At 55.8% G+C, this 13,429-nt stretch overlaps 2 protein-coding genes across 4 annotated transcripts in view; both read right to left on the bottom strand.

Annotated features, from left to right (window-relative positions):
- exosc3 (exosome component 3) overlaps nt 1-13,429 on the bottom strand; it is an 80,847-nt gene that overhangs the window by 13,906 nt on the left and 53,512 nt on the right. The gene's annotated exons all lie outside the window — the stretch shown is intronic.
- LOC142882068 (choline transporter-like protein 1) lies at nt 1,867-11,784 on the bottom strand. 2 transcript variants are annotated; one of them, XM_076016547.1, is made up of 15 exons: nt 11,339-11,784; nt 10,149-10,238; nt 8,981-9,123; nt 8,758-8,894; nt 7,650-7,743; nt 7,406-7,575; nt 7,016-7,105; nt 6,721-6,887; nt 6,400-6,586; nt 5,705-6,030; nt 5,549-5,632; nt 5,277-5,414; nt 4,336-4,581; nt 4,127-4,228; nt 1,867-2,409 (listed from the first exon to the last, which is right to left on the bottom strand). In XM_076016547.1, exons 1-15 carry the CDS (start codon nt 11,429-11,431, stop codon nt 2,383-2,385), a joined length of 2,094 nt encoding a protein of 697 aa, XP_075872662.1. In that variant the 5' UTR covers nt 11,432-11,784; the 3' UTR covers nt 1,867-2,382. The 2 variants fall into 2 exon arrangements, with proteins under 2 accessions (XP_075872662.1, XP_075872661.1); XM_076016546.1 differs by lacking the exons at nt 1,867-2,409; nt 11,339-11,784 and adding an exon at nt 10,464-11,129 and having other exon boundaries at nt 3,328-4,228.

A 13,429-nucleotide genomic window follows, 5' to 3' on the forward strand; every position in this document is an offset into this window, starting at 1 on the left:
AGAGGAGTCAGAGAGAGAGTGAGAGAGAGAGAGAGAGACAGTGAGAGAGAGAGTGAGAGAGAGTGAGAGAGTGAGAGAGAGTGAGAGAGAGAGGGAGAGACAGTGAAAGAGAGAGTGAGAGAGAGTGAGAGAGTGAGAGAGAGTGAGAGAGAGAGGGAGAGAGTGAGAGAGAGAGAGAGTGAGAGAGAGAGAGGGAGAGAGGGAGAGAGAGAGAGAGTGAGAGAGAGAGAGAGAGACAGTGAGAGAGAGAGTGAGAGAGAGTGAGAGAGTGAGAGAGAGTGAGAGAGAGAGGGAGAGAGTGAGAGAGAGAGAGAGAGAGAGAGTGAGAGAGAGAGAGGGAGAGAGTGAGAGGGAGAGAGAGAGAGAGAGGGAGAGAGTGAGAGAGAGAGTGAGAGTGAGAGAGAGAGGGAGAGAGTGAGAGAGAGTGAGAGAGAGTGAGAGTGAGAGAGAGAGCAAGAGAGAGGGAGAGAGAGAGAGAGAGAGACAAAAAGCACAACAACATGAACATGCAGCGTCAACCCGTCATTGGCTGCCTTCAGGGTTAGCGCGCCGCTAGCGGCTAGTGGCTAGTGGCTAGATCCTTGCTAATTGAAGTGGCGGCGTGTCAAACAGTCAGGTTAGCACAGTCAGCTCAGGGCTAATCCAATCCAGAGAGAGTCGCACATCCTCCTAGCATGCTAGCTGTTAGCTTAGCCTCAGCCTTAGTGTGTGTGTGTGTGTGTGTGTGTGTGAAGTGCTTCAGTGTATCTCTCTGTGCTGCCTTCACAGTCGTCACAGAGCTGCTGTAATGGGGCTGCCGGAGCTAGCTTAGCATAATGCTAGTGCTCGTGTGTCCTTAGGGTTCACCTCTGCGAACAAAGTGGAGCTCGCGGCTAACGACAGCGGCTGATTGGTCGGTGCAGTTGGGGACGAAAACTCCTCTGCTTCCTGCCGACTAATCTGCCCAGCAACCGAGGTCACATGACCCAGGGAGGGGGCGTGGCAGTGTGACATGACTGCAGGAGGAGCTTGGAGGTGTGTTAGCTTGACATGCTAGCCGCAAGCGTTGCATGTGTGATGATGTCATTAACGAGCAGTGGCCCCGCCCACCTGAAGACGCCCCAGTGGTTGAGGAGAAAGAGGAGGGGCTTCTGAGATGCATGTGACCATCCAACCAATGGGCTCGGATTGGAGCCGCACCCCCCTCACACGAACTTCCCGTTTGCCAGGAAGCAGGAAGACTTGGTGACGTCGTGGTAACATGATGCTTTTTTTTTCATTTTTATTCTATTGCTCGCTCACTGAACGAGAAGCTCCGCCCACAAAGCTGCGGAGAGGCGGGGGGCCTCCGGGGGCAGGAAGTATCGACGGGTGAAATTCATGTGACCACCACTAGTCTGACCGTAGCACTGCTAGCTTGCGTGTTTCGCACAATACTCCTGTTCTATGCAAAACGCTAGCATAGCACAATAGCAATGCGCTAAATCACACCGCCAACATGCTAACCGCTATCGCGTCGACATCTCAGTTAGGCGTGGTAGCCGGCCTAGCTAGCTAGCTGTTGCCTTGCTCTGAAGAATCAGTGACTTAAAATAATGGCGGCGCTACATCTCACATGGGACCAACTCACAGCTGCTAACGAGGCTAAAGCTAACAGCTAACTGTATTGTTATGTGATTGATTAGCAGGTGATGTTTTGATTACGTTTGTTAGCGTCACGACGAGCCGCTGGCTACTTCGTGGCTCTTTTCCCAAAAGGTTGAAGTCTCTCCTCTGGCGCCCCCCAGTGGTGGAAACACACCAAGCACCACCTTCTCTCAATTAGAACACAGAGAGAGAGAGAGAGGGAGAGAGAGAGAGAGAGAGAGAGCGAGAGAGAGTGGGGGGGACTCGAGCCAGAAACCAGGAAGTCCAAGTAGCTCACAAATGAGCTCATTAGCGCTAACATCTGATTGGCCGTGGCTGTCGTGCAGCTCCACCCACATCCTGTCCAGGGACGGCGGTGCCGTCCAATCAGAGCGGGCGGATCGCCACACGGGACACTCGTCATCCGACCAATAAGACGTCCCGTCCACCGACACGTGTCCTCCACGGCCCCACCCCCTTAGATGACATCACGGCCCCTCCCCCCGCTCGTCATGGGACCAGTTCATCAACAAAATAAAATGAAATAAAAGTGAAGCGAGTTTAGCGATGAGCAGCGGCCGTGGAGCTAAAGCGCTAGGCGAGCTAGCTGTGTTAGCCAGGTTAGCTGGGTGGTTAGCGCTAGTGAAACCTCCTCTTCCTGGACCGGAGCCGCAGTAAACAAGTCACACCTGGAAAAAATACAACTCTGGGAAAGTCTCTCTGTCCGTCCCGGCGGGGTGGGCGGGGCCAGGGGCAGGGCCCGGCAGGGGGGCGGGGTCAAGCCGAAGAACTCGTACCTGGAGCCTGAAAACAAAAAAAGGAGGTTAAAACAAACAGCCTGTTGAGCTGAGTGAGTCAGTGAGTCAGTGAGTCAGCGAGGCAGTGAGTGAGTCAGTCAGTGAGTCAGTGAGTGAGTGAGTGAGTCAGTCAGTCAGTCAGTCAGTCAGTGAGTCAGTCAGCGAGGCAGTGAGTCAGTCAGTCAGTCAGTGAGCCCTCTGCCCCCCACAGTAGCGCATGCTACGCTAGCTGTATGCTAATTAGAGAGAGAGACAGGTAAGCAGGATTAGGCTACCGTTCAAATGTTACCCACAATGCACTGCACCCAGAACCCCAGGGGTGGTCCGGTCCGGTCCGGTCCAGTCTGGTTTATTAGAACTGCTTTAACGCTGCCGCTACGGAGGACTAGCACTAGCGGTGTGTTAGCTGCGGCTAATTCACTCACATCATTGGTCTATCGTTGGCCCAGACAGCGCTGTCAATCACGTCGGGGTGGGCGGGAACTCAGAGGCTAACCTTGCTAGCTAGCCAGCCTCGTTGTCGCTAACGCTGCTAACCTCTGACGGACCAAAGTGACGAGGAAGAAACAGCGGGTGGCGCTGTTTCTTCCTCCAGTGGTGGTGGTGGTGGTGCATGGCTGCCATCCTAGCGCATCACAGCGTTATTTTCACACTGTGTTGTGATGCTGAGCCCTGTGTGGTTCCTCCAGGCTGGCAGCCATGAGCCTCAGTAGCGCCACCACTGGCGATGATGATGATGATGATGATGATGATGATGATGTTGTTTCCATTGTTTGGAAGAGACCTGCCCTGTGTGTGTGTGTTAGTGTGCTAGCCTGCTAGCCTGCGGGGCTTCACCTCAGGAAGACACTCAAGGACTGCTTTTATTTTTTTGAAAAAATAACTTTATTATTATATAAATTTATATCATAATATTCATTTAAAAAGGAGGTGAAGAATCAGAGAGCAGGAGCTGCCAAGTCAGGGAGGAAGTGAGGGAGGAAGTGAAGGAGAAAGAGAGGAAGTGAAAGATGAAGAGAGGGAGGAAGTGAGGAAGTGAAGGAGAAAGAGAGGGAGGAAGTGAGGGAGGAAGTGAGGAAGTGAAGGAGGAAGCACTGCGGTGACAAAATAAGGCTCAAGAATCAAAACAAGACGGATAAAGCATTGAAAAAAGTTCATGAAGCTCCAGGTGGTGATGATGATGAAGATGATGATGATGATGATGATGATGATGATGATGAAGGTTTACATGCTACATCCACATGCTTCCCTAGCAACAGCCTGTGAGCATGCAGCACATGTGCTCACTGCTAGCATGTTGCGTCCATTAGCTCCAGTTAGCATGCAGCAGCGTGTTCAGCCCGGTTGGTCGGTTAGCGACGGCAGTGTTAGCAGGCGGCGCTGACGGCGGCGGGTCGGGAGGCGGGGCTCGTGTCAGGCAGCAGGAAGCTGGCCAACAGGAAGAGGGCGGAGCCTGGCAGGAAGAGGAAGAGGAAGAGCAGCAGGTCCTGGCAGAGCAGCAGGACGAAGGTCTGCGGCTCCGCGAGCTCTGCTAGCACCACGTCCAGCAGCAGCGCTAGCAGCAGGTAGCACAGCTGCACCTGCTGCAGCTCCGCCCACTCTGCCCCGCCCCCCCAACACGCCCCCTCCTCCTCCTCTTCATCCTCCTCCTCCTTTTTTCCCCTTTTCTTCTCCTCCTCCTCCCCTGGGGTTCCTCCTCCTCCTCCTCCTCTGCTGTCACTCACCATGGGCTTCATCTCCGACACCCTCTCTGACTCCGCCCCTTTCGCTCGGCTCCGCCCACGACCCGCCGCTCGCTCCAACCGCCGACTGCTCTCCACAAACTCCTGGAGAGAGAGAGAGAGCAGAAGGAAGAGAGAGGGCGGAGTCAGACTTCCTGGAAAAGTGGGCGGGTCCTCCCCAACCCACCCCCCCGACCCTGCCCCCCCCTCACCATCAGGGCCTTGTCCATGAAGAACTCTCTGCCCGGGGAGCCGTCGTTGTACTTGGTGTCCACAGCGAAGCAGAGGAAGAGGACGTCCACCACCATCTCCAGCAGAGACAGGAAGCAGTGGGCCACCAGGAAGGAGACCACGCCCACCAGCACCAGGGGCGCCACCCACTCCAGCACCGCCCCCTGCTGGTGCCGCTGGTCCAGCAGCAGCACGCCTGCCAGCGCTGTGGAGGCCACCACCAGGACCTGGGGGTCGGAGAGGTCAGAGGTCAGAGGTCAGAGCCATCCAGGAAGTGATGGAGGAGACCCCGCCCCCTCCTCCCAACACACACACACACACACACACAATTCAGGAAGCGTCCTCCCAAGGACCCGGCCCAGGAGGACCGACCCAAACCCCGCCTCCGCGGTAACCACACGGGACGGTCCGGCCTTCACCGCCGTTCCCTCCTGCTGGCCAACCCCGGAAGTGACGTTTTCATAGCATCAAGCTAACCATTGGTTCGCCATCTAACGATGGCGTTGGATGTTCAAATCAGTAAAAACCCTGCATTAAAAAATGAAGATTTGATGTGAAATTTCAATACTTAAATTTATACGTGCTGTCTCTGCCAGTAGATGGCGCTAATTTCAGCCGACTTCCCAGGATCCCAGGATGCTTTGCAGCAGCAGGCAAAGCATCCTGGGATACAGAAGGAGGTGAAGGATAGTAGCGGTGCAGCCTTGGCTAACAGTAGGGTGCATTTGGAGCGTCCTTCTGACTATTGGGAAGTGGGAGGAGCCTTCACGCAGTGCTGTGACGCACCTGGCCTTCAAATGCAGCCTTGGATGCAGAGCCTGAATTGACTCACAGCCCTGGACACACACACACACACACACACACACACACACACACACACACACACACACACACACACACACACACACACACACACACACACCTTGGCCAGGAAGAGCACAAAGTCTCCCACGGCGTTGATGGTGGCCACACGCAGGGCGTTCTCCACCAGGAGGACGAAGGCGTCGCGGGCCGACGTGCAGAAACTGGTGCTGTTGATGGCCGTGGCTGCGTATGCATTCTGAGTCATGAGGAGCAGAGAGGAGCGTGAGGAGGAGCAGGAGGAGCAGGGGGGGGAGCAGGAGGAAGAGCAGGAGGAGGAGCAGCAGGAGGAGCATGAGGAGCAGGAGGAGCAGCAGGAGGAGCAGGACTCACCTGGTTGAGATAGTTGAGGACCTTCTCCAGGCACCACAGGCAGCAGATGCAGGTCTTCAGCAGGCAGCGAGAGCAGCAGTTCTCCTGGGGAACAGAGAGCTGGTGAGACTGAGCTGGGACCCCAGACTGACCTCTGACCTCTGACCTCTGACCTACCCGGCCCCTGAGCTGGTTGTGCAGGTGGAGCAGCAGCAGGCGTGGGACCTGCACCAGGGTGATGATGAAGGAGCCCTTGGCCACGGTGCCCAGGTGGAAGCGCAGCAGGCGCAGCAGCGAGGAGAGGATGGGCGTGGCCGGGAGGCGGGCCTTGTCCCGGGTGAAGTAGTAGGTGACCACGGCGCCCGCCACCGTCATCTGCTGGCACGCCAACAGGAAGTGGCTCACCCACACCAGCCCCACCCAGTGGAACCACAGCAGGTAGCGCTGGGAACCGGTCAGGCTGAACTCCAGCTGGCCCGAGTCCTGGTCCTGGACCGGCTCCCCTGCAGGGAGGGGGGAGGGGGGTCAGTCAGTGAGGAGGAGGTGCGAGGGGGAGGGGCAGTCTGGGTGGGTCAGAGGTCAGTCAGGGCTCAGGGGTCATTTATCTAGGGTCAGGGGTCAGTCGGGGAGGGTCAGAGGGAGGGTCAGGGAGGGTCAGGGTCAGTCAGGGAAGGTCAGGGAGGGTTAAAGGTCAGTCAGGGAGGAGGAGGTGCGAGGGGGAGGGGCAGTCTGGGTGGGTCAGAGGTCAGTCAGGGAAGGTCAGAGGTCATTCAGGGCTCAGGAGTCATTTATTTAGGGTCAGAGGTCAGTCTGGGAAGGTCAGAGGTCAGTCAGGGGCAGTCAGGGAGGGTCAGGGGTCAGAGGTCACTCACCGCTGGTCCCCAGGAAGAGCAGCACCAGCAGCCAGTAGAGCCAGAAGAGCAGCAGCAGCAGGAAGGTGATGAAGGGCTGCAGGCTGAGCAGAGGGAGGTGCTGGAAGACCTTCCCTGCCACGTGGAACAGCGCCACCGTCAGGGCCACACGCCTCCTCATGAAGAACATCAGCAGGAGCAGGATCACCTGTGGGCGGGGAGCGGCAGGAGGTGGTGATGGAGGAGGTGGAGGGAGAAGGAGAGAGGAGGAGGAGGAGGATGGCGTGAAGGAGGTGGAGAACCTTCTCCAGCACTCTGCAGACAAGGCCCCGCCCCCCCTACCGTGAAGACGCTGGCCGCCGACGCCGACACCAGCAGGCCCCGCCCACTGTCCCAACTTGGCACCACCCCCTCCTCCTCCTCCTGCTGCTCGGCACCGCCCAGCGCCACCGTCTGGTTCCCATAGAGCCGGTGGTCCACGTAGAGCCACCAGAGGAGCCCAGTGCCTCCTGGAGGAGGAGCAGCAGGAGGTGCATCATCATCATCATCATCATCATCATCATCACTTTGATCAACAGCACGGTGGAGACTGGAGGTGCAGGTGAGAGTACAGGAAACAGGAAGTGAGGTCACTGACCCAGGGATCCCAGCAGCAGCAGCACGGTGACCATCCAGACCAGCAGGGCGGAGATATAGCGGATGACCAGCATGACCACCAGGGAGAGCACTGGGAGGAGGAGGAGACAAGATCACATGGTTAGGAGGAGGAAGAGGAGGAGTTGGTGGAGGAGGTGGAGGTGGTGATGGTGGTGATGGTGAAAGAGGAGGTGATGGAGGAGGTGGAGGTGATGGTGAAGGTGGAGGAGGTGGAGGTGATGGTGGAGGATGTGGTGGTGGAGGAGGAGGTGGTGATGGAGGAAGTGGTGATGGTGGAGGAGGAGGTCCCCCTAGTGCAGGAGGTGGTGATGGTGGAGGAGGTGGTGGTGGAGGTCCCCCTAGTGCAGGTGATGGTGATGTCACTACTCACCCAGCGCCAGCACACTGAGGCCCAGGATGATGCCCCTGCTGGCGTCCAGGGCGGCCAGCAGGGGGCGCAGGGCACCGCCCTCGCCCAGCAGGCTCAGCGCCGCCTGAGAGAAGCGGGCGTAGCAGCGCACCTCCAGCGGGGAGCAGCGGTTCAGCACTGGCAGGGGTGCACTGCGACAGAGGGAGAGGTCAGAGGTCACCAGGAGGAGGAGGAAGAGGTCGGAGGTCAGAGGTCGTGGACCCACCTGGGCGGGACGGGAAGCTTGGGGCATTTGGAGAATCTCTCAGGCAGAGAAGCATATCGATGAGCAGCCAACTCATAGGAGCAGAGTTCAGAACCTGGAGGACGAGACCTTCATCATCAGGACCTGCTTCATCATCATCACTATCATCTTTAACATCATCATCATCATCATCACTATCATTATCATCATCATCATGGTCATCATCATCATCATCATCATCATCACCATCATCATCATGGTCATCATCATCATCACTATCATTATCATCATCATCATCATCATCATCATCATCATCACTATCATCTTCACCTTCACCATCATCATCATCATCATCATCATGGTCATCATCATCGCTATAATCTTCATCATCATCACCATCATGATCATGATCATCTTCATCATCATCACCATCATGATCATCATCATCGCTATCATCTTCATCATTATCACTATAATCTTCATCATCATCACCATCATGATCATCATCATCTTCATCGTCATCATCATCATCATCATGGTCATGATAGTGATGATAATGATCATGAAGATGGTGATGGTGATGATGGTCATCATCATCATGATCATCATCATGATCATCATCATCTTCATCATCATCACTATCATCTTCATGACCATCGTCATCATCATCATCATCATGGTCATGATAGTGATGATAATGATCATGAAGATGGTGATGGTGATGATGGTTATCATCATCATGATCATCATGGCCATCATCATCATCACTATCATCTTCATCATCACTCTCACAGACCTCCTCCTCTTCAGGCACTGACTGTCAGTTTAGCTTAGCTCAGCGTAGCTTTGCCACCTCTCAGTGGACGTCAGCGGCTGAAGTGTCTCTCTGTTCTGTCACTGAGGCTCCTTGTGATGTCACAGCAGGCTGGCACCAACAGTGTGTGTGTGTGTGTGTGTGTGTGTGTGTGTGTGTGTGTGCGCGCGCGTGCGCGCGCATGTGTCAGGAGACAACCAGTCAGCACTAGGACCCTGGAGTTGGCGGTGACATCACCGCTCCTGACAGAGCCTGCCTGTGTCCAGGTGGGTGGGCGGGGCCTGAGTCAGTCATGTGACGGGTCATGTGACCTACCGTTGACCATGCCGAACCTCTGCAGGTCCTGGTAGGTGCGCAGCTCCTCTGCGGGGCAGCGGGACACACACAGCGCCAGCGAGCGGATCCGGCGCTGCACCAGGTCCACGTTGCAGGGGTCCAGGAAGAACACAAACCTGGGTGGGGAAGGGGGGTGGGGGGGTGGGAGACAGGAAGTCAGCCGACCGTCGCCCCGAGCCCCGCCTCCCTCAATCACACTCACTTCCTGTCGCTGTGGTCCAGGCCGCTGAGCCGCACGCCTTCCAGCGGCTCGTTCCTCTGGCCGCACGTGTTGCCGTAGCTGTCGTAGCCCGAGAGCAGGCGAGCAGCGCCCCCGGTGGCCACCGTGAAACCACAGATACAACCCTGGGGGGAGGGGGGTGGGGGCGGACAGGGGGACAGACAGGAAGACAGACAGGAGGACAGACAGTCAGTCAGGCAGGGGGACAGACAGACAGACGGACAGTCAGACAGACATAGGGACAAGGAGACAGACAGACAGACAGACGGACAGACATGTGCACAGGGAGACAGACAGGGGGACAGACAGTCAGTCAGGCAGGGGGACAGACAGGGACAATGTGGACAAGAAGACAGACAGGGGACAGACAGACAGACGGAGGGACAGACAGACAGGGGGACAGACAGTCAGAGGGACAAACAGTCAGCCAGACAGGCAGACATGTGGACAAGAAGACAGACAGGGGACAGACAGACAGACAGACATGTGGACAAGGAGACAGACAGAGGGACAGACACGGGGACGGACAGACAGACAGAGGGACGGACAGACAGACAGACACGGGGACGGACAGACAGACAGAGGGACGGACAGACAGACAGACAGGGGGACGGACAGACAGACAGAGGGACGGACAGACAGACAGACAGACAGACAGGGGGACGGACAGACAGACAGAGGGACAGACAGGGGACAGACAGACAGGTTTCCTCATCACTCTGCTTCCACAGGTGTGTGTGAATTGGACGCTGCCCTGCGCCCCCTGCTGGAGGAGGAACCACCTGACCTCCACCGAGCCAATCAGCTCCAGCCAGGGTGATGACATCATCACCACTAGCCGTGACACTGTGTAATGACATCACGAGCGTGCTGTGACATCATCACTGAGTCACTACAGCGTTATCATCAGGAGCAGGCGGTGATGGAGCAGGAGGTGGTGATGAAGAGGAGGGAAAGGAGGAGGAGGAGGTGTTGAAGGGGAGGAAGATGAGGTGATGAAAGAGGAGAAGGAGGTGAAGAACAGGAGGTGATGAAGAAAAAGAGGAGGAGGAGGAGGAGGGGAGAAGGTGACGAAGAGGAGGAGAAAAAGCAGGAGGAGGTGATGATAAGGAGGAGCAGCAGGAGGAGGAGGAGGAGGACGTCGTCCCACCATGCCGATGCAGAAGATGGTGAAGAGCAGGAACCAGGGCAGGTCTGTGCAGCTGCGGTCCTCCAGCGGTCTCCATTCTCTCTTTGTCCTCTGAAACACACACAGCACACGGCCTCAGAGCCGGGCCGAGCCGAGCCGAGCCGAGCCGGTTCCTCCCAGCCTGGCCGTCCCGCAGGCCTCCCCGCCCCGCCGGTGGATTAGGGCCGAGCGGCTCTAATCCCGCTCGGCCTCCCGGCATCGACACACAACAACACACAGCTGAAGGGCACCGGAGCCCGAGCCGAGCCGAGCCGAACCGAACCGAGCCGCTCTCACCTCCGTGCTACCGCAGCATCCCATGGCAGTGCGGGTGGAGGAGCCCGGAGCCTCTGGGAGCCTCCCGGAGCTTCAGCTCAGCAGCAGCGGGGCTCCGGGCGGTGCGGGGCGGAGCGAGGCGGAGCGGCCTCCGGTGGCCGAGCGCGGAGCTGCGAGGGCGGGACGGAGGCACGGAGCGGCCCGGCCCGCTGAGCCTGCCTGCCTGGTGCCTGCCTGGCTGCCGGGGACGAGCCGAGCGGCGGTGGAGCGCCAAGGAGGTGTCCGCCAACACTTCCTGCTGGGCCAGCAGGTGCCGCGGCCATTCATCCGATTGCGCATGCGCCCAGCGATTTCGCTCGCATCGAATCCGAGCCGGGCCTGAAGTAGCAGCGCCGCCGCCGCCGCCGCCGCCGCCGCCACAAACAAAGCCGGAGCTGCCCGGCTGCAGTACCGACTGCGACCGCTGACTGAATAGCAACGGGCAAGGGGCGCTGTTTCCCGGCTGCTGACCACATCAGGAGCGTTTTCTCTGGTTCCGTTTATTTGTCACACTTGGTTGGAAACAAACTCATTCACGTGACATGTTGGAGAATTCTCCGTCGCTGTGACGTCATCACGTCTCGTCAAGGCTGCTGTTAATGCAAGAAGAACTCTTGGAAACAAACACCGGGTTTGTGTGGTTTTTGCTCTGACACCACAGGCGGTATGTGTACACCCCAATACTACAGTACTACAGCACTGCATTATTACAGTGCTACAGTACAACAGAACTAAAGTATGACAGTAGTGCAGTATTACAGTACTACAGTGCTGCAGTACAGTACTCTGCTGAGCTTTCAGGACCATGTGACCACTGGAGAACCATTACCTCACTCAGTACAACAAGAGGAGCTCACCTTGACTCTGAGGCTGGCCATCTGCTCCTGCTGCTGCTGCTGCTGCTGCTGCTGCTGCTGCTGGGAGACCATCGACAGCCGCTTGGACTCCATGGTCCTGGAGGTCCTGGAGGTCCTGGTTTCTCCTGGATGTCTTGTAGGTCCTGCTGGTCCTAGTTGGTTCTGCTGGTCCCGGAGATCCTAGTTTCTCCTGGGGTTCTTGTAAGTCCTGTTGGACCTGCTGGTCCTGGTGGTCCTGGAGGTCCTAGTTTCTCCTGGATGTCTTGTAAGTCCTGCTGGTCCTAGTTGGTCCTGGTGGTCCTGGGGAAGACCAGCCGAGTGACCCTGTGAGTAAGTGTTGGTCTGAGCAGCGAAGACAAGACAGCTTTTGTGTCATTGTTGACTGTTGTACCAGGCTGACACTGTGTGTGTGTGTGTGTGTGTGTGTGTGTGTGTGTGTGTGTGTGTGTGTGTGTGTGTGTGTGTGTGTGTGCGAGGGAGAGATGGGTCGGTCACTGACGACGTCATGACGTCCTCGTTGCTTCACAAAGTTTGCGTGGTTGTGATTTAAGATTGTGATCCAACTGAACACCAGAAGTGAAGTGGCTGCTGCTGCTTCTAGCATTGCTAGCCACTGGGATGCTAGCATGCTGCTAACTGCTACAGGATGCTAACATGAAGAACGTCGCTCTTCTTTTTTTTTTTTAATTGAAATTTTACAATAATTAATGGCACGTTTTTTCTGAAGGGACTACATGACAACCAGAACGACACGGCGGGTCGCTGTCAGCAGCAGTAACAGCTGCTGTCCACCAGAGGGAAGTGTGACTCCACAGCGTTCAGCCGAGCCTGCGCTCCGCGCTGGCACCAGGAACAGCAGAGAACAGCTAGACAAGGTGAGGGGTCAACAGTTGGACTGGTGGGGCCACAACGGAGCCGGAAGAGCAGCAGATGGTTTGGTGACCCACCAGCTGGGAGATAAAAATGTAGTTTGCAGTTACGTAGTTTGCCCACGACTGGCCTAGAACCACCTAGAAGCTCACAAGAACCACCCCAGAACCATCTAGAACCAACCCAGAACCATCTTTAACCACCCCAGAACCTCTGGTAACCACGAAGAACCACACTAGATCTTCCCTAGAACCACCCCAGAACCATCTTGAACCACCGCAGAACCTCTGGGAACCACCAAGAATCACACTAGATCTTCCCTAGAACCACCCAGAACCATCTAGAACCACCCCAGAACCACCTAGAACCACCCCAGAACCTGTGGGAACCACCAAGAACCACACCATATCTTCCCTAGAACCACCCAGAACCATCTAGAACCACCTCTGAACGAACTAGATCCACTCCAGATCCTCCTAGAACCACCAAGAACCACCCCTGGAACACCTAGACCAGGGGTGGGTCAAAGTGTGACTGTGGAGCCACAATGGGTTCTCAGATGTGCCAGAGGGGTTGGAGCTGCAACAGATGGATGGAATGTTCTGGTGACACAAAACACTCCAAAGTTGCTCAAGAATCAGTGTCTTTGAAGCCTTGTGGTATTTAGCTCTTTATTGACATTGCTGTAGTTTAATCTGTATTCTATGACTGATTGAATATTAACACAATTTCTTCAGTCCTGCACATGCCCCACCGGACCATAGTTTCCCTCCGCCCGGTCTAGAGAACATCTGGAATGTGTACGTGCTAAAACATCTTCTCTTAAAACACATTAGAACATATTTGTGCCTTTTTTTAAAACATATTTTTTAAATGGAGTTTCACATGTGCGTGTTTTTAAAATCCTCTCAAATCACATTTTAACACCTGTGGGTGTTTTTAGACATATTTAAAAAAAAAAACATGTTTACGTTTTTTCTCACTTTCACTTCACAGACTGACAGTGGATCAATGTCACCCCTGAGGTTCACTACACTCCTCTCTCTCCCTCTCACTCTCTGTCTCTCGCCTCTGTAGTTTTCGCTCTGATTGGCTCATTGTTTATTCTCGAGCTCAAAGTGTGAAATGGTCTTTCTGAGTCGCCGTAGAAATAAAAATAAATCTGCCGTCGCAGACAAAATTAAAATGTGCTACTTTGTGGTTTTTTGTTTGTGTGTGTGT

This window comes from Nelusetta ayraudi, unplaced genomic scaffold (genome assembly GCF_046127955.1).
Source record: "Nelusetta ayraudi isolate G7.1 ecotype Tasmania unplaced genomic scaffold, CSIRO-AGI_Nayr_v1 ptg000230l, whole genome shotgun sequence".
Classification (NCBI taxonomy): Eukaryota; Metazoa; Chordata; class Actinopteri; order Tetraodontiformes; family Monacanthidae; genus Nelusetta; species Nelusetta ayraudi.

What these genes read in the sequence shown, in the direction of transcription:
- LOC142882068 (XM_076016546.1), bottom strand. Translation starts at nt 10,487, where the DNA reads ATGGGATGCTGCGGTAGCACGGAG. An exon ending in CGGCGGCCAGCGTCTTCACG is followed by an intron (nt 6,587 to 6,720) that starts GTAGGGGGGGCG and finishes CCCCGCCCACAG; the next exon opens with GTGATCCTGCTCCTGCTGAT. An exon ending in TTGTGCTCTTCCTGGCCAAG is followed by an intron (nt 4,582 to 5,276) that starts GTGTGTGTGTGT and finishes TCCGACCCCCAG; the next exon opens with GTCCTGGTGGTGGCCTCCAC.